The 20,425-nt window shown below is 46.3% G+C and overlaps 2 protein-coding genes across 2 annotated transcripts in view; one reads left to right on the forward strand and one right to left on the reverse strand.

The window, feature by feature from the left end:
- Positions 1 to 351: 351 nt before the first annotated feature.
- Positions 352 to 13,675, reverse strand: ANKRD16 (ankyrin repeat domain 16). Its single transcript, XM_058532366.1, has 8 exons — positions 13,297 to 13,675; positions 10,790 to 11,010; positions 9,284 to 9,326; positions 6,302 to 6,410; positions 5,650 to 5,811; positions 4,381 to 4,459; positions 2,752 to 2,942; positions 352 to 2,027 (listed from the first exon to the last, which is right to left on the reverse strand). The coding sequence occupies exons 1-7, from the start codon at positions 13,614 to 13,616 to the stop codon at positions 2,785 to 2,787; spliced, it is 1,092 nt and encodes a 363-aa protein (XP_058388349.1). The 5' UTR covers positions 13,617 to 13,675; the 3' UTR covers positions 352 to 2,027; positions 2,752 to 2,784.
- A 779-nt stretch (positions 13,676 to 14,454) lies between these two features.
- FBH1 (F-box DNA helicase 1) overlaps positions 14,455 to 20,425 on the forward strand; it is a 44,812-nt gene continuing 38,841 nt past the window's right edge. The window contains exon 1 of the mRNA XM_058532369.1: positions 14,455 to 14,692. The gene's annotated coding sequence lies outside the window, so the exon portion shown is untranslated. The remainder of the gene's footprint in view (positions 14,693 to 20,425) is intronic.

The following is a 20,425-nucleotide window of genomic DNA, read 5'->3' on the forward strand; positions in this document are numbered from 1 at the left end:
TAAAGAAAGCAGGGAGTGGGTGACAGAAGTGGGTGTGCTAGCACTTACGGGACAGGCCCTAAAAGGCTCACGATGAAGACAGAAAAGGAAACATCAGAAAGAAAAACCCTGGGCCGGCCCAGTGGCGTAGTGGTTAAGCTCATGCGCTCTGCTGCGATGGCCCGGGGTTTGCAGGTTCAGATGGATCCCGGGCGCGAACCGATGCACCGCTTGTCAAGCCATGCTGTGGCGGTGTCCCGTATAAAGTGGAGGAAGATGGGCATGGATGTTAGCCCAGGGCCAATCTTCTTCAGCAAAAAGAGGAGGATTGGCGACAGATGTTGGCTCAGGGCTAATATTCCTCACAAAAAAAAAGAAAGAAAAACCCAAGAGCGTGTCATCAGAAGTGACAAGAAAAGAGCTTCCAGAAGGCGAGAATGATTGACAATTGAACTGAAAGGATCAGTAACACAAGGGCTAAAAATATATTGCTTGATCTGGCAATTAGGAAGTCACTGGTAACCTAAGAGAGAATAATCCACAGAGAGTAGCACAAGGAAGCCAGATGGCAGTGGGGAGAGCAGTGCCTGTGAGTTGAGGGAACCAAGTGTAGACTCTTCTTTAAACAAGTCTGGATAAGAAAAGATGCTAGAGATAGAATAATGATCAGGAGACGCGGCATGGTGCAAGAGTCAAGAGGTGAAATGAGCCCCTCTAGGTAAGGCGTTCAGCACAGCATCTAGGACATAGGAAATGTTCAAGAAACATAAATTATTATCACTCACTCACTGACCATATAATAATTTAAAACCTTACCATGTGCCAGGCACTATGGGTGAACAAGAGAGACAAAAATCCCTGCTCAAGGAGCTTACATTCTAGTGGGGGAGACAGACAGTAAACAAAATAAATAACTCAAAATGTATAGTCTATTTGATAGTGGTAAATGTTAAGGAGAAAAAACAAGCTGGGAAAGGAGATAGAAAATGCTGGAGAAGGGAATAAAATTTTAGACCGGGTGACCTGGGAGGACCTCACTGAGGTGACTTTTAAGTAAAGACTCAAAGGAAGGGAGAAAAGTACCTATAATCAGGAAGTGAGGGAATAATACTAATTATTATCACTATTGTCATTAGCATTCTTAATGCATTACTATTACAGTCATAAATTACCAGATTACGACTACCATCTTTGCCACAATTGTTATCATCATCACTGCCATCCCGGCTTTCGAGTAGCTTCAGCAGCATCGAGCAGCCGTGGTCTGTGCTACAAGGGCTTATGAAATCAAGAACTTCTGGAGAAGGAAAGTGTAGCCTGAGAGCCCATAATCCCCGCTACTTTGTCAGGTGGAAGCAAAGCTACAGATGTGAACAGATCTTGCACGTAGTCATTGCAAACAAAAAGCTGCTTCCCGTGTGTGCCGAGGGGCAAAGAAGGCCTGCAGCAGACTGACCCCTCCATCCCCCCTGCACACGTGAAGATCCACATAACAGGACCATCTTCAGACCCGAAGGGCCTGAAGCAACACAAAGATGTCTCTGAAGCAACAGGAAAACAGCAGTTGCTGCTGGAATCAGTGCAGATGTAGAGTGTGATCTGGAGGTCACAAGACAGGGTTATATAATCAAGTTGTTTTTCTGCCAGGACATTTGTGTGGTTGTTAGGGATAGGAATCAGCCAGCACCATCTGGGAATAATGAAGAAGAAGTGGAAATTCTTGCTATTTACCCAGCCTAGCACGATGCTGAGAACAGGTGGGTGTGTAACAGTTCTTACTGGACTGCACTGAGCCGGGGGATTAAGTCTTGCTTGTGACTGATGCATACAATTCTTTAAGAGACTGACTTGGATTAATAATTACTCTTTGCAATTCAAAGAAAATGATCAAAAAAATAAAAGGAAAAGGAAAAGAATCCAAATGCCTGGGGATTCATCCTATCTTCAATCTGTTTAAGCTGCTGCAAAATTTTTTACAGTTATGCAAGTGTTCATTCCTCAACAATCACAGGCTTCGTAGGCAGGTGGCATAGGACAGGAGATATGACCTGTGGGTTTAAGAACAAACCCCTTCTTCAACTGAGGTCAGGGCAAAGTTCTGAAAATATCTTAGATGAATTTTTTAGGTGTATTTATTACCCACAGGGAGCCAATATAGAACCTTATTAAAGAAAAATAAGCCTTAAGATGAAAACATTATAGCTTAAGTAGCAGTGCTTAGAATATAGAAATGTTTTCATTAACTCCTTGTAAGTGTCTGTGTAGACAGATTATAAGCATTTCCTTCCTGGCTACAACACTATAAGTTAAACCATTGTAATGGCCAAGAAAAAGCCTATGAAAGAAGAAAGTAAATAGGGCAATTATGCTTTATGGCACAAGCTAATAGCAATTTCTTATATTTTTAATGTTATCATTGCCTTGCCATATATTTATTATAAAACATTTCACATATACATATATATCTAAATATATATGTATACATCATATTCATGCACATTACACGCTTTTCTAAAGATTCCAGACACTGACTTCATAAACATCATCTAATTCCACCTGAAGTGAAGGAAAGTGAAATACAAATCATGGAAAGATTCTGATTGTGCTCAAGATCTCACAATGTGCCAGTCACATAGCTAGGAAGCCAGCCTCCCCATCATCTGGGAATTCTCAACTGAGTGGAGAGGGCAGAGGGAAGGCAGGCAGAAAACACTGGCTATTCGCCGATTTCACTGAATCTGGTAGTGACATAAGCAGCAGGAAGGAAGTTACCATGCACTGTCTTATCTTCCTTTAGAAACACCCTCACGTCGTCACGCTGTGATTGAAGCAATGAAGGATGTCTGTGCTCCGTGCGAGCTGCTGAGCCAGGGCGCCCGTGATGTCTGCAGAGTCTCTTAGCCCAGAGCGCAGGAGAAACTCGACACAAGCCGCGTGCTGCCCTGCACAGGCCAGGTGCAGGGCTGAGCGGAGACATAAGTCACAGGAACTCAGTGCGCGACCCCAAAGCAATAACGACCTTTCAATTACACAGATTTTATATTTCCATAATTCATCCTTACGACTTTGCCTATACAATATCAAAATATTTTTCCTTTTACCTGATTGGGATGGAAATGGTTTTAAAAATAACAAAACCAATTGGAGAGGATTTAAGAGACTTGTTTAAAGCAACAAAGCAAGTTAACGAGAAATGGGAAACTTTAAATGGCACAGAAAACATTCTCAAAGCTTCGTGAATTCTCTGTGTAAGTAAAAATATCACCATGAATGAGAATGATGTGACAAAAAGAAAAACTGCTGACAAGTCTTCCCATCCTGGTTAGAAATTAGTGCTGAGGGCTTCCAGTGTGCTGCGAGCCCGAAGATCCTGGGTCCTGCTGCCCTGCCTTTAGGAGAAAGCCTTGTGTCCCTGAACGTCACGACTGTCCTCTGTAGCCCTAGAGCGAGCAGTTATCTGTTAGTCTCTGAGGCATCATGGAGATCCCACTAAACCCTTGCAAGGTGGCCACTGGTGCACAGACTGTCAACAGGAGGGTTTATTCTAAAGTCCAAGTCTAAAGAATTAGCTTTGGGGGCCGGCCCCGTGGCGCAAGCGGTTAAGTGCGCGCGCGCTCTGCTGCAGTGGCCTGGGGTTCACCGGTTCGGATCCTGGGCACGCACCGACGCACTGCTTGTTAAGCCATGCTGTGGCGGCGTCCCATATAAAGTAGAGGAAGATGGGCACGGATGTTAGCCCAGGGCCAGTCTTCCTCAGCAAAAAGAGGAGGATTGGCATTGGATGTTAGCTCAGGGCTGATCTTCCTCACCAAAAAAAAAAAAATTAGCCCTGAAAATACCTTTCTGAGTTCTAAATTTAAAAAATTATAGTGATTATAGTTTTTAAACACACTCCAAAGAGAGACGACCTATGAGGAATCTATATAATACCTGGCGCCATCATGGATTAAGAAAGTGCTTTTATGTCACATATATTGCTGGAGCTTAAAATAATGAAAGCTACAGTCACAGCAGTAGTAATGAACAGCAGTCAGCATTATGGCTGTGGCGACAGCAATAGTTCTATAGCGTTGCAAGTAGAGGAGATGTTCAAGAATAGCTGCTGAGCTACTAGAGGAACAATATTAAAACCAACGTTTTCTCTTGTTTTTTTACTATTGATGTCTTAATAGTTTATAGCACTGTGAAATTCTGCTTGTACATTATTGTTTGCCAGTCACCATATAAATGCCTCCCTTCACCCTTTGTGCCCACCCCCCAACTTCCTTGCCCCTGGTAACCACCATACAGTTCTCTCTGGCTGTGTGTTGTTAAAACCAATGTTTTTAATATTAAAGTCCATGTACTATTTACATTTGGTTTACTAATAATTTCCAAGCCTTATGTAAAATGAGGTCATACCTGATCGATTTCTGTCATCTTTAGAGCTGAGGTCAGCACCCAAGGATAAGAGCGTCTGAACTGTGCTCACATGACCTTCCTGAGTGTTGAAATAAACTTGTTATCACTGTGACGAGGACAAAAGCAAGGCTTTAAATGCAAACTCTAATGCATATTAGGTACTTTTTCTAAAATATTTAACTGCTAAAACTGAATTTTCATAGCTAAGGAAGATGTGTTATATCACTCTCAAATTTCAGTGTGAATCATTAAATAAAGATTTTGGTGACAGTTATTAGAACATAGATGATCAACTTTGTAGGCCAAATTATCAACTAATACAGTTGAGTTTCCTGCAGTGCAAGGAGTATAAATCTTGCAATTTGTACAGAACACACAATTCCAAAACCTCCCAAGCAAATAGTCTTTGCTAAAATATTTAGGGCAGAGATAAACTAGAAAAGACTGTAACCTCTCCTGGACGGGATTCTTATCACAGCTCGCATTATCATTTATAAAGCAACTTATATACTTTTTGTCTGGCCAGTTGGTCCACTAGTACATGGTGAGACTAAAATCAAGGTTGCAGGTTCCATCTTCCCATGGGTGGACCCACTAGCTTTTTTCCCCCTGCGGCCACAGACCATACTTTTAGCCCACTCTCATCTATCTATCCACTTTCTCATGGGGGAACAGACCATATTCTTGGCCTACCCTCATCTATCTGTCCACTTTCTCATAGGGGGAACACAGAAAAAATTTATTTCTGTTGCTTAAAAAAACAACTAAAGGCAGGTAGCCAATCACGTTGAAAATAATACACAAAAGACTTATGGCATTTAAAACAGGAGGGCGTCAGCAGCTACTTTTCTAGGGAAAACGTTCCACACGTCGTAAGTGTTTTATACACTGGAGAGCCTGGTAAATGCAATTTCCTTGTCTCAGTTAAAGAAAAAATCCAGTATAAGGATAAAGAGCTAGCAATTTCATACAATGGATTTTTATGGCTTCAAATAACATTCCTGAAAACAAAAAAATTGGGGGGGACATAAAGCCCAGGCATTAAATGGAGTAAAGGTTTTTTTTCAGTTTTTACCTAGAAAGAAATAAAGGCAGTTTTCTATTTCAAGGGGCACCGGGCTTCAGAATGATAAACATTTCAGGAGTATATCATGGGCCGTTTCTTTCCTCCATAGAGTTGAAGCCAAAGAAACAGAACTATGGAGCTATTCATCAATGGAGTAAGGCAAGCCTAAGGCAGCAGGGACACCGTTACAAAAAGAAACAAACCTTAGCCGCATAATGAAGAGCTGTGAGGCGGGTCACTGTTGCTCTCACATCCACGTCAACGCCAAGTTCAGAGACCAAGAATCGGATGGCTTCATTCTGCCCGGTGACTGCTGCCCTGTGGATAGCCTGGGCCCCCAGGGAATCCTCAGCAGAAATGCAAGCCTAGTAGGTTGGGGAGAGACAGGAACAAAAGTAAGGAGCGGAGAAACCTGGGTCCACAGACCTTCCGACATTCTGGCAAAACTCTGTCATCTACGTACATTTTTCTCGGCAAATGATACATAGCTTTTGTCAGATTTTCAAAGGACTTTGTAATCAAAGAAATGGTTAAGAGTCAATGCTCTACGCTAAAGTGCCAAAGTATACTCTGTGGGGAGTTTGTTATTAATACTATAAAACAGCTGCTGTTTATGGAATACTTTGCTAACTGTTTTATGTACATTGTATTATTTAATCCTCATAGTAACCCTCTGAAGAGATTAAATTTGTCTCCATTTTACAGATGGGAACACTGATGCTTAAAGAGGTCAAGGGGTCCCTGTGGCAGAGCTGGGATTTGAAGCCAGGATCTGAATACCTATGCTTTCTATTTAATCTATGATCTGAAACTTATAGGAAGAACCAAAGGAATAAAACCAAACCATTTCTGTACCTTATGATTTTCGAGGAGCAGCCTGGCTACGTCGATGTGACCACACTGAATGGCATCCATGAAGGGCGTGAGGCCACACTTGTCTCTGGAGTCTGGTTCATACTGGCACCTAGAGCCCAAACCCAACATATCAGACCTGAGAAAAGTTACTGCTTCAAACCCAACGGACAGTCCACTCTTGCCCACCCACAGCCCACGACATGCCTTACAAATGATCCGTGAACACCCGCGACTCTCCCGCTCTGCCCCATCTCAGTGTCTGAACTGAGCTCTTTGGAAGCATGCCGCTTCTCCCCAGCCAATCTGCCCCTCCTCTGACCATCGTCACCACCCACGTTTACGGGCCATCATCGCTCCAGCTTCTCACGCCAGCAGCCTTGGAGTCATCCCTTATCCCTCACAACCAACCTATTACCAAAATCTCTCAATTCTACATCCAAAGTATTTTTAAACACTGTACCCTCCTCTCCATCTCTTTCACCCCTTAAGACCAAGTCAACAGACAACCACCTCCTAATCGTTATTCTCACGGCGGCTCCTGCCTTGCTAAGCCATTCTCTCAGCCAGCAGAGTCATCTTCTCACCACCTAACCTGGGTACGGCCACTCCTGCTTAAAACCTTTAACTACTTCCCAATCACAAAGGACAAAATCAAACACCTCAACAGACCTCCAACGGTCGGGAGAACGTGGCACCTACTTCCCTCTCCAGGCCCCACACTCACTGCTCCCCGTGCACCCACAGCCTCCCTTCTTTCCGCTCCTCCCTTCTTCCTGCTTCCACTCCTACCTTCTTGATGGTCCTACTTGTCCTACCTTCTTCTTGATCCCACTTTTCTTCCGTTCCTACCATGTTCACAGCCCTCCCTTCTCCCATTCCTGCCTGTCCTCCTTTCTTTTCGATCCCGCCTACTACCTCTCCTATCTTCTCCCATTCCTACCCTCTCGGTCCTACCTTCTACCTGTGCTGCCTTCTGTTCCTCCAGTTGCCCAGCTCTTTGCTGCCTTTGCACTTGCTGATTCCTTCTGCTTGGAACATTATTTCTCCCTTCTTCACTTGGCAAACTCTAGCCCGTCCTTCGAATCGCAGCTTCAATGTGACCTCACAGAGACCTGTCTTCTTTCCCCCATCTACTGTACATTTGTTCCCTCATGGCATTGCGTACTTTTCCTTTGTAGTATTATTACAATTTGTAATTTTACGGTATTTATTTCTGTGACTGTTCGCCTATACTTGGCTCCCACACCAGCCTATAGCCTTTAGGGGAAGGACCATGTTTGTTTTGCTCGTCACCCTGCACCTGACACATGGGAGGTGCTTAAGAAATGCTTGTTGAATGAATGAAGGACTATCGATAAACCTGCAGAAACCAAGTATGTTCCAATCCGCAGCAGGCAAGGCCCACATCTAAGCAATGCTTCCAGGGCACTGCGCTAAGTCCTCTTCTCTTCTTACTATACGTTGTCTCCTCAGGTAGTCTCTTCCTCTCTTACGGAGTCAACTGTCATTTCCGCGTTGATGAGGCCCCCATCTGTATCTCAGCCCATACCTCTCCTCTGGGCTTCACAGCTGTGTCTCCAACTGTCTGCTTCACATCTTTGCTTGAATGTCTCATGGGTAAGTGCAACTCAATGTCCAAAAGTGAAATTATCATCTTCTCCCCCAAACGCTGCTGCTCTTACAGGGTTCTCTACCTCAGTAAACGGCACGAGCACCGTCAGCGGTGCCTTAAGTGAGAAACCTCAGTCACCTCCCCCAGGCCCTTTATCAAATTACTCACCTAGAGCTGTTGATTCTATTCTTCAGTATCTCCAAATCTCTCCCGTCATCCCTACAGTCAGCCTCTTAGTCCAGCTACCATTCCTTCTCTCCTCCTTAACTGCAATAGCTCCCAACTGCTTCCACAGCACCCACTCTTGCTCCCCCTCCAATCCATTCTCTATTTTGTAACCTAAGGACCTTTGAAAAATATGAATTTCTTATTACATACCCCTGCCTCCGACTTAACACCCTTCATGGCAGCTTACAGGCTCAGAATAAAATCTAAAATCCTTCATGTGGTCTAGTGTTCCACCTGATGTAAATCTGGCCTTCCTCTCCAGCACCAGCACGCCCCGTTCTCTCCTCCACTCTTTAGGCTTCAGCCTGTACTGAACTTCTTCCAGTTTCTTTTATTTTGTGAGGAAGATTAGCCCTGAGCTAACATCTATTGCCAATCCTCCTCCTTTTGCTTGAGGAAGATTGTCTCTGAGCTGACATCCGTACCCAATTTCCTCTACTTTATATATGGGACACCGCTGCAGCACGGCTTGATGAGCAGTGCGTAAGTCCGCGCGTGGGATCCAAATCTGCGAAACCCAGGCCACCAAAGTGGGAGCGCTCGAACTTAACTGCTACACCACTGGGTCTGCCCCTTCTTCCAGTTTCTTAAATGCACTATGCTTTTTTCCAGCCCTGAGCATTCACGGTACTGTCACCTCTGTCTGGGATGCCTCCTGCCTCCCGCTTCCAGCCTCCTCGGGTCATAGCTTAAATATCACTGAGGCTGAGATTCCTCACTCCCAGGCCGAGCTGGGTCTTCCTGTCATGTGCTCCTGTAGGGGTCCTGCCATTCCTTGTAACGCTCATCAGACTCCCAACTTGTGAGTGTCTGTCTTCCCTGCCAGTCTGTGAGCTCCAGGACGGGGCAACCACACTGTCTCATTTCTGTTGCAGCCCCTGCATCTCGTATGTGCTTCGTTTATATTAAGCACTGAGTGAATACACAAATATTCATTGAATAAATAGATAAATGCATGATTTTTTCTCATGCTTCTTGGCTATTTTTGTTTTATATTGAGTTACTTATGTCCTTTGTTCATGTCTCTTTTGGTACCTTGGTTTCCTTCTGAACAATCTGTCTGAGCATTTCATGTAACATTGATATTAACCCTGTGTCATAATTAGTGCATTATTTTCCTCAATTTGCTGTTTTGTTCTTACCTCTGAAGAAGCACCTTTACTGCCTCTAAACAGCCATGCATTGCTGGGAGAAGAGAATCGAGAATTAGAGCTTTTAGTCCATGTATAAATTGCTTCTTTTCTCCTGGCACCTCTCTCTGCCCCATCCTTTTAGCTATGACTTACAGGGAGTAAGTTAGGTATACCGTTACCACCCTAGAAAAATAAAAATTTAGCTGGATAAGTGGTAAAGAATGATGTTTTCACTTAACAGGTACATAGCCAAAACCTGATTACCTTGTCTTTATGGGCACTTTCATGGCAAATTTTCAATCTTAGACTTATCTCCTCACTTACGTGCTGCAAATCCCTCAGGCCAGTCAGTTCTTGCCGAGGAAACGTAAAACATTTTAATAGTAATCCATGACAAAACATCTAGGAACTTAATTCTCCTACTAAAATTAACTATTCTCAATAATGAAGATTTTGACTGTGTGTTCTCCACTGTCTTGTGAGAATGACTGGGTGCTGTTTCTCCAGAAGAGCAGGGGAGCTAGTCAATCAATCCGTGAGCGGAGAAAAGTATTCTACTCACTTGCAAAGTTTTACAAAGGAATCCTTGGTCCCCACCTGCCCACTGTGGCTAGAATAATTGGATGCCTATTTCCTACATTACACCATGTCACAGGTATTGATTTTGAGAGAAACTAAGAGCCCTGTATTCTAATTCAACGTACCACCTAAAACGCTAAAGATTATTTTCTGAATTTCTGGATCTGGACTTGAGCTCTTTAGCATCTGTCTTGTCTTACACCACTGCCCTTTTGCTTTTCACTAATTTAAAATAATCTAGGAATAGATAATTCAGAGTTAAGGATTATTACTTCAAACAATGAGAACTGTACCCCAAATCTATATCTGACATTATCACTAGACAGTCAAATGCTCTCGGCCCAGGTATTGAATTATAAGCACCTCTATTGGTTTAAATGGACAGCACCATGGTCGGTGCTGCTGAGGATGTAAGGAAATAGCACCTCTTTTCCTCCTGCCTTTAATAACAACAATATGAAACTGACCACAAAGAGAGCAGCAGCCAGCTGTTCTGTGCTCACCACGTGTCAAGCACTGTCTAAGGGATTTCCACACATCATGCTCCGGAAACCTTACAACCACCGTGTGATATGGGCATCATCGCCATCACTATTTTGCTAATGAGGAACCTTATTCAAGAGACTTGTTTCTTGCCCAAGGTCAAAGACTTGGTAAGGAACAGAACCAGCTTATCCTCTAACTAAGTAGAGAGGACAGGACAGAGAAACATGAAAAGTGAACTAATACAAGAAAGAAGAGCAAGTTAAGTGCCAAGTTACATTAGCTTTGCAAACTGACTGTATGCCAAAAGACCCCAAAGCTGCTCTTATTCCTTGCCCTCTATTTTCCAGAATCCTCCATTCCCGTGTGGGTGCCTCGAACTCGATGTTCTGCAGTGCTGGGTGAGACAGTCTGCACGTCTGCGCCCGCGTCCCTGCAGGGCTCTAGCCATACCTGCGGTGTGCAGAGGAGTTCTCCCAATTTTGCTCTCTGTCCTCCAGGCAGCTGGGCAGACAGTGAGCAAGTACTGGAGGATCAGAGGGTCGCCTTCTCGGCTGGCAATGTGGAAACTGTTCCAGCCATCTTTGTTCTTCAGAAGTGGGCTGGCGCCATGTTCTACAAGGTCTTGGATCACCCCAAGATTCCTCCTCGTGCAAGCCATCATCAGAGGTGTCCTAAGCCAAGCAGGACAACGTCATCTGACCCTGTCAGGTGGAACGGCAGCTGAGACATTAGAAGTACGCGGCCAGAAAAATGTACAACTTGGTAGAGATGGAAAACCTAAAGACTCAGGGGTCTGGGAAGCAGGAAGACAGCTTTGACTGGCTACTTCTCTGCCTGCCCTGAGGGCCCTGGAAAAAATAACAAGGGGAAAACGATGGTGATGAAGGCGCACCTACAGGAGGAAAATACTGAGGAGGCAGAGCTGCTTCTGAACTAGTTTACAGTATGGCACTGAATTGGGAGAGAGCTAATGAAAACCAGAGACATAAGAGGTACTCTGCTGGACCTATCCCAGTCACTTCAGTCAGTAACCTCTTATCAACTAAACTGTGCTGAAAAGGAGTTAAGGAAGAGCATTTGACATAGCGCCTAGCCATAAGGAGCATGCACTGGTGAAGCAAATGAAACAGTGTGATTACACTCACTTGTGGACTTGTGTCCACAGTTATGGGAGAGTGAACTATATTCATATCAAGGGAGGTGGCTCTGGCCTTCCTCGTCTCCCACACAAATGATCTGGGATAAGGCATTTCACTTCCATGAGCTTCTGGTTTCTCATCTGCAAAACAAGGGAGCTATGACTCCTGGAAAGCAGTGGCAGGTCTTGTTTACCTCCTATTCCAGGGTTAGAACCCATGTCTGGCACATAGCAGGAGCCCACTATACCTAGACGACCTCTAAGGTCTCATCTAGGATCTCTCTTCTAAGGTTGGTACGATACTAATTACCAACACTATGTATGTGCATCTTTGGTAATGTAGCAATGATAGTGAATGAGAAATTAAGAGGGAGAAACCCAGATAAATGAAGGCTGGAACCTCTAAGATGGGCTTCACTGGGGGAATGAATCTTGAGCAAGGCAGGATGACTGGAACAGCAGGAAAGAAGGTATTTCAGAAAATCAGAAAGGTGAGAATGGGCAAAAATGTCTCACCGTGACTACATGCCCCAAATACATAACCCAATGGACCTTGCGCTTTTTGGGGAGGCTATTTCCTTATCCACAGAATTGTTTTAAGGAGTATACGAGCAGGCCGGCCCCGTGGCTTAGCGGTTAAGTGCGCGCTCTCCGCTGCTGGCGGCCCGGGGTTCAGATCCCGGGCGCGCACCGATGCACCGCTTCTCCGGCCATGCTGAGGCCGCGTCCCACATACAGTAACTAGAAGGATGTGCAGCTATGACATACTACTATCTACTGGGGCTTTGGGGGGGGGGGGAAGGAGGAGGATTGGCAATAGATGTTAGCTCAGAGCCGGTCTTCCTCAGCAAAAACAGGAGGATTAGCATGGATGTTAGCTCAGGACTGATCTTCCTAACAAAAAAAAAAAAAAAAGGAGTATATGAGCTAATATGTCTCTGGGAACCATCTTTGGACCAATTTACCAGCAGCACAAGAAAATCAGTCTTGTGCGTAGTCACAGCCAAAGTGCAACCCTCAAAACATAACCAGGCCTACTCCCCCATCCCCAAGAGCAAGATGCATTTTATTTAACTATATGGCTGTCTGCAGGCAGGAACATCATTATGTTATGAATCTTAAGACATTCATAATCTCTAAGGAGGCTGACATATTGAGTACTGAAAACATGTCCATCTAACAAAATGCAACTGGTTTGTGTGATGGTACAGGTGAGCATCTTGACTGTGGAGGTGGTTATGCAACGCTACACATGTGAGAAAATCACAGAGCGCCACACACACTCAAGTGCATGTATAACTGGTGAAACCTGAATAAGCATATTGATTGTGGCAATGCCAGTTTCTTAGTCTCGTTATTGTACCGTAGCCGTGTAAGACGTTAACTTTGGGGGAGGCTAGGAGAAGGGCGCATGGGAGTTCCCTGAACATTTCTTCCCAACCTTCTGGGAACCTATAACTATTATCGAAATAAAAAGTTAAAACAATGCCATTGGTGAGGCAATCACTTAGCTAGATGTGTCCAGAAGAACACCGCATCCTGGGATTCATGCTATATGTAGTGCAGACAATTCACCGTTTGATCATATTTTGTCTGCTCGATTATATTCTACATGACTCCCTGCTTTATAAAGGGAAGCAGTCTGGAACAGAAGAGTGAAAGAGTTAACCCCACCGGCCAGAACAATGTTCGCTGTAGGTGATCTGCCCTATATGTTGGGGAAGGTGGAGAAGCTATGGTGTGGAGGCAGACGAAGCACGTGGGAATCTGGTTCTGCGGGGCAAGGGTAGGGGGTCTTTCTGGAACTCCCGCCACCTACCAGTCGGCCTTCTTCAGGCAGTCGACCGCGGCTCCGCAGCCCAGCAGGTACCGCACGCAGTCCCGGTGGCCCGTGGAGGCAGCCTCGTGCAGAGGCCGCTTGTAGTCGCGGTTGGCGGCCTCGATGTCCAGGTCCCAGGCCTCGGCCAGATAGGCCAGCACGTCCCGACGCCCGTGGCGGGCGGCGCAGTGCAGGAGGGTGTCCCCGGCCGGGCCAGGGCAGGCGGCGGGCGCCGCGCCCCGCAGCTCCTCGCGCAGGGCGCACAGCCGGCCCTCCTGCACCAGCCGCCAGAGCCGCCGCGGGTCGGCGGGCGCCGCCATGGCCCCAGCGCCCCTCCGCGTGGGGGCGCACCCGAGCGCCGGCCCGGCTCGCCTTCACGCCCGGGACCCCCCCAGGCCCGCCCGGCGCGGGGTTACCCCTCCAGCGGACCGCGGGCCGCCGCGGACGCGCGCTCCCGGGGCCAGCGCAGCCGTGCTCGCGGGCGCGCGGCGCGTTCGGAGGCGGCCGCTCGCGCTGGCTTCCTTTTGGGGCGAAACATGAGGTGGAGGGGCGCGCGCCGCCCGGGAGGAGCAGGCCGGCGGGAACCCGCCGGTGAGGGGCGCCGACCCGGGCCGGCTCGACGGCAGCGCGCGCAAGCGTACGCGCCCGCTGAGGGAGCCCGCGGGGGCCGCCGCGCGTCCTCGTCACCTGGCGGGCGCGGGCGCGCCCCTCGCTCCCCCGAGCCGAGCAAGTCCCCGCCCCGCCGCGGCCCCTCCGCGGGTCTCCGGGAGCTGGAAGGAACTCTGGGAAAGTTTCCACTCGCCTCCTCGGCCCTAGCGGAAGCAGGACGGGGCGGCACCCGCTAGCGGTAGCCGCGCCCCCTCCGGACGCGCGTTCCGATTGGCCGCCGGAGGAGTCCGTCAGCGCAGCCCCCTCCGCACGCGCATTCCGATTGGTCACGGGGGCAGTCTGTCAGCCCCGGCGGCGGGCTCTTCCCGGGCTGCGGCGGGGGCGGAGCTGGCGGAGGAAGTCCGCGGCCTGGTCGGGCTCGCGGTGCCCTGGGGACGCCGGGACTGTGAGGCCGGGCGGCCCGGGCCCGGCGGCGGAGGCGGCGGCGGAGGCGGGAGCCCCAGTCCAGAGCGCCATAGTGCGTGAGGCCGCGGACGTGGCAGGGAGCGTGGGCGGTGCCCTGCCGTGTGGACGCTTCACCTCTCGGGGTCCTTAGCGGGGGTCCGGCCTCCGGGGCGCGGAGCGGATCCGCGGCGGTGCGGGGCCCGGGCCGAGCACGGGTGTGCAGAGTCTCCGGCGAGCTGCAGGGCGCGGCGGGGCGCCCCCACATTGCGGCCCAGGAAGGGGGAGCTCGTCGTCCCTCGGTGGCTGTGGGAGTCACGGGGGACGTGGCCTCGGCTGCTGGGAGGCCAGTATTTCCTCTTTTACTGGGGTGTTTTGACCTTGGGCGAGTCATTTTATTGTGTCCTTTTGCCTGTCGTTTGTCATCTCCCTCCCCCTTACCTGAATATTAAGATGATGTGGGAAGGCCTTGAGCTTGTGGAGGTTAGGTTGAGATCTGAGCAGGCAGTATGGGGGTGATGGGAGAGATTAGGGTAGCTGTTGAGTCCCCCCCCCCCCATTTTATAGGTACTAGTCATTTAAACCTCTTGGTGTTTTCAGTCCCCTGAAATGGGAGTTGCTGCTGTTTGCCGGGCCTGAAAACAATTATGCTTTACATTTTTGGGTTGCACTCTATAGCGTACAAACCATTTTACGTTAATTATCTAATCCGCAAACAATCCTCTAAGGCATCCTTACAGGTGGCAAAGCTGAGGTCCAAAGAAGTTAGTGGTTTTCCCTCGGAAGTGTAGGTAATAAAGTCCTGTGGAAGAAAGGATGGTAGCCATCTAGTGAGTCTGCTAGTGCCCGGCGCTGTGCTCAAATAAATTAAGGGAGAGAAAATGAAAAAAGACCTCTGGTAAGAGTCCAAGACCATTTTACTAATGAGCAGATTGAATTTGGTTAACTTACGGAATAATATGGATAGTCATTGGAGACAGAACCAAGGGCCGAAATCAGCTTTGCCAAAGTTACTGTTCCAGTGTATGTTGCCACTGCAAAAAAAAAAAAGGAAGACGGAAAGGTGCTTTGAAATGCATCAAGTTTTAGAACATGTCAATCATCGTTCTTACTGCAGCTATTGGTGGTGTGCACATGGAAGTTGAGGCATCTGATAGCTTCACACTTCTTGCTGCTAATGCCCCCTCCTCCCCTCGCCTAATTACAAATGACCCCACCTTCTCTTGCCTTATGCCTCCACTTTCCCTGTCTTTAAAAACAAAATTGGGACACATGGGTGCACAGTAGGACAATATTTTAAATTCAGATGATTGGTTACTTAGTTACAAATGCAATTCTGCATCTCCCCGCCTTTTTTTTTTTTTTTTTTTTGGTGAGGAAGATCAGCCCTGAGCTAACATCCATGCCAATCCTTCTCTTTTTGCTGAGGAAGATTGGCCCTGAGCTAGCATCTGTTGCCAGTCCTCCTCCTTTTTTTTTCCGTTTTTCTCCCCAAAGCCCCAGTCGATAGCTATATGTCATAGTCGCACATCCTTCTAGTTGCTGTATGTTGGATGCTGCCTCAGCATGGCTGGACAAGCGGTGCGTCCGTGCGCGCCCAGCGTCCGAACCGGAGCCGCCAGTAGCGGAGTGCACGTGCTTAACTGCTAAGCCACAGGGTCTTCTTTAGGAACTTATTTTGGTCTGTATCCCCCTTGAGATAGCTAGATGATAATGTATGTGAGTCTGTATACAGCTCCTGGACTTTTCTGGAGCAAAAGCTTGGTGCAGAGGGAGGGATCTTTACAGTAAGCTAAGGGTTGGAGCTATTCTGGGATCTTGGTGATTTCTCATTTGGGTTGCCCATTTCTTTTGTGCAGCCTTTTGGAATTTGTGGTCTGCCCTTTAGTGTCTTATTTCACATGTAGTCATCAGTGGCATTGTGATTTGCTACTTGGCTGTCTTCTTTCCTTTCTGATACGTTGTATTTCATGGTTCTGTAGCTTCAGCTATGATCATCAGTGTCATGATTATTTGACGTGTGTGAACACCAAACTGTTGGTATTGGACTTAGAACACTAATTTCAGGTTTGTTGCCATCTTCTTTTCTCTGTTGTCCTATCCCTCCCTCCTTCCTAGGCTGATTTTATTTGAAGACTGAATTTGGATTCTGTCTTTGCCCTTCTGACTGTGAAATCACCTACTTCTAGAAATTTATCTATTACCAAAGCATCTCAAATCCTCTGCCTTCAACTGTCACTCAGATGTCTTTTGAGGACCAGTCTCATATTTCAAAGTTCTTCCTGGAGCTTAACCTGGCATATTCCACAGATAACTTTAAAACAAAACAAAAACAACTATTTTCAAAACTGGAAACTTTAATCCTACCCTCACTCCAGGAAACAGTGATTAGAACAAAAGCACTATTTCTCCTTTACTCCTTAACATGATTAATGACATTATCACTAAATTCTAGCTAGAAATGTCAGTTATCTTTGTTCTTTCTCTTTCATCTTTGTCTTCCAGTCTTGTCGAAAAAGACACTATTGATTCTCGGTTTCATTTCTCTCTATTTCTGCTGCTGCTGCTCTCAGGCCTTTACCAACTCTTGCCTTGGTTAGTAAAGTGACTTTCTGCCTTGTTTTCCTGACAGTCTCTACCCAACCTCCAGAGTTACTGTTCTAAAATGTGAATTTGTGCAAAGACCCTACTTATAAGCTAGGTGATTCCTGAATTGCCTAGATAAAATCCAATTTCCTTAGCATTATATTTAAGGACCTTTATAGGCTGTGCCTCCACATTCCTTTTCCAGCTTGTCCCCTATCCATGAACCCAGAATCCATGGGGTTCTGATGAAACCCAACTTTTCTGCCACACCAGTGCTGTGCTATTTCCTGTATTTTTGCACATGTTTATCTTGCCTTTTCGAATCCTGTTCATCTTCCCAGGCTGAGCTCTTCATAAAGCCTTTTCAACTTTCCTAACACTGTTCACTTTTGTTTACTACCATTGCATTTCATGCATGCATTTGTGTAGCACTGCCTTACGTATGGTAATTTGTTTTGGTAGCTGCCATATGGACAGCCTAATCATTTTTGTATCCTCAGTGTTTAAAGTAGCATTTGACATCGGAGATACCAAGAAAGGAAGCCCTCGTGGTGTTTATAATGAATCTGGGACATTGTAGATACTTAAAAGTAGCTGTGGAATGAACTGACAGTAGAAAAAAGCTTTTCAAATGTAAAAATATATTCTAGTCTATAAATAATGATCACTTTCTTGTTTTTCTTTCTTTCGCACTTCCTTCTTTTCCTTGTGAGAAACGTGTGTAGAGAAAAGCTCTTTCTGTCCTTGTTTGCTTTGATAAGGGAATGCTGTCTCCGAGGGAGGGGCAAATGAGTGCAGGGTGTGGGGGGACCCAAGGAAGATTGAGCCTGCGAGCCTAGACCTTTTGGGTTTGTAGAGAAGCAGGATGTGGTCCTGGGAGGGCCTGGCTCTGCATCAAGAGTGTGTGCTCGGGAAGGAGCTGGCACTGGAGTGTTTTCTTTCCGTTTGTTTCCTTTAGAGCTAACAGGGACAAAATGTTTTGAAGTTTTTTCATTCTGTGTCTGCAGTATTTAGTGTTATTTTCCTTATAGTTATGTTTTCTAAATACTTGTTATTAATTCTCTGGTTATGGCATTCCACAATGATAAAAAAAAAGTCACATGGGAATTAAACCTGAGGTTTTGAGAAGCTGCTTTAAATCTTTCTGGATATGAAGGGAGAATTTTACAGTAGAAGGAACACTGGACTTGTGGAGTCAGAAGACCTGAGTTCCATCACCTATAAGCTATGTTGTGACTTCAAGCAAGTGTTCTCTGAGCCCCGGTTTAATCGTGGCACAGTCGTAGGCTTGTGCAAGGATCTAATGAGAATATGAGAAAGAACTTCAAAAGATGCGAAGCTCTTAGGAGCTATAAGCTAGTGTAGGGTTTCAAAGCCAAGGAAGACAACCTAAACTTCTTTAAAGGGAAGCGCTGTTGTTGTGCATTTGTTCATTTAATCGACAGTTACGGAGCAATGGGTGTGGGATGCTGAGGCTGAGTGAGTTCCTCACTTCTCCCACCAGACTATATAGAGCTTTCGGTCCAGGGGTGGGAGACATGTTAATACACAGTTACGCAAACAGTATACTACAGTAATAATAATTTGTGTATGACACATTAAATGCACAATTATACAAATAATTGTTACAAGTATCTCAGAGACGTGCAGAGTGGCTTTATTACCGCCAAGTGCTTCCTGGCTTAAATGCATACTTTCTCCAGTGCTGCAGTTGGGGAATGACACCATTAACCATGTTTAAATTGGGCTCTTTGGTCTCACAGTTGCAGTTTGACCTGTGAAGTTCCTGAAACCTTGTGATAATGGGCTCCATTGCCGTGCACCTCTGTGCTTTCCACAGGAAACATAAGAGGGAAATTGTCCCCTTGTCGATCTTCACAGAGCCCCTCGGAGACAAGTGAGAGGCTGTGGGGAACTAGCGGGATGAGGTTGGGTGACTCAGTAAGTTATCCAGATTAGCAGAACTGCCCTCTGTGGTTCTCATTATGAGCAGTCTCTCCAGTCAGGTACCTTGTACTAGAGAGTTACCTTGATTTTTTTTTTTTTTAAAGTAGTTATTTAATAATAATCTTTCCCTCCAGGACTTGAAGACACGATTATCATCTTCATCTTGTCCATTTAGGTCTGTAACCTGTAAGTTGTAGAGAACTTTTTGGTATAAATTCTGATTAGTAAAGGTGGGGGAAGAAAGGAAATTATTTGATATCAAATTATTAAAGTTATTTGAATAATTATATATCAAATTATTATATATCAAATTATTTGGTATCAATTTCCAACGGTCAGGGGAAGCTTGGCTGCAGTAGCAAATAGATCCAAATGTGTAATGACCTCACCATCAAAGTTCATTTCTCCATCCCGTAACAATCCGAGGTGGTTCCAGGTTGTTAGAGTGTGTGTGTGTGTGTGTGTGTGTGTGTGTGTGTATGTAAGTATTGTTGGGGAGGAGAGCACTCTTTAAAGCAGTAACCCAAGAACCCAAGCTGCTGGAGACTCTTCCTTTTTAAACACGTGGCTTCTAAGGATGGCCTGGGGAATCCCCTTCCCTGTTATTTCTAAGGGCGCGGCGGTGGAGGAACAAGCAGGAGAGGTTTTTCTGGGCCATGCCTGGAAGAGGCACACATTCCTTTTATTCACATCCTCTTGGCTGGAGTTCATCAAGGAGACATCTGACTGCAAGCAAGACAGAGATGTAGACTAGCTATGTGCTGAGGAAGAAGAACAAGTTTTTGCCACAAAACCCAAAGCACTCCGGTTCGCTTTCTGTGACTTGTTTAAATTGTTTTGCAATAAAGAAGATTAAAAATTGAAGCCAGGCAGATTAAAACAGAATTGAGGAATCACGGTCACATACTTCTTAGTCAATAGGTATTCAGGTATCTGTTACTTGCAAAGTGTTGTGCCAAATGCTTTGAGGAATAACGTGGTGAGACATGTTCCCTGTCTTTTAGGGGCTGTAGTCTGGTGGAGGTTTAGTAAGAACTGTGTGGTTCAAGAGAGACTGATAAGAGTCTAGTCTCTGTCCGTGGACCTCATGGGGAGTGGGGGTGGGCCAGAAGCGGGGCTAGGGTGGACAGATCCTCATGGTGAAGAGATCCTGTGATGGATAAATGGCAAAACTCCAGGTCATCAACACTTTGAAGTCAGACAGCAAAGACCGGGATCCTGAGGTGCCAGGGGTCTGCTGAACTGGGGACTGTAGGAAGGGGGACCACAGGAGTGGGGTATCAGAGAGATGTCACGCTATAAGAAAGCCGTCACAGAAAACGCAGCATGGGCGTGGGCAAAATTCTGTTTGAAAAAATGGTTTTCATACATTCTCAGTTTTTTCCTGTCCTAACACCTGAGGGATATGACACATTTCTATTAGTCACCGTGGTAGTCTCCAAGAGGCATGCAAATACCCACTTCGGTACGCAGGAGATTCAGTTGAGCATCTTATATAATTTGGAAAGCCCATGAGTGATTCTGATCTTTCCCCATCCATTTAACG

This window comes from Diceros bicornis, chromosome 36 (assembly GCF_020826845.1).
Source record: "Diceros bicornis minor isolate mBicDic1 chromosome 36, mDicBic1.mat.cur, whole genome shotgun sequence".
In the NCBI taxonomy this organism is placed as follows: Eukaryota; Metazoa; Chordata; class Mammalia; order Perissodactyla; family Rhinocerotidae; genus Diceros; species Diceros bicornis.

Bases quoted from the DNA above. Each gene is read 5' to 3' on its own strand.
- ANKRD16 (XM_058532366.1), bottom strand. From the start codon at position 13,616: ATGGCGGCGCCCGCCGACCCGCGGCGGCTCTGGCGGCTGGTGCAGGAG. The intron at 11,011-13,296 runs GTAGGTGGCGGG...TGCTTGGCTTAG, and splicing joins TGCCTGAAGAAGGCCGACTG to GACACCTCTGATGATGGCTT. The intron at 4,460-5,649 runs GTTTGTTTCTTT...TTCAACACTCAG, and splicing joins CTCTTCATTATGCGGCTAAG to GAAGGTCATGTGAGCACAGT.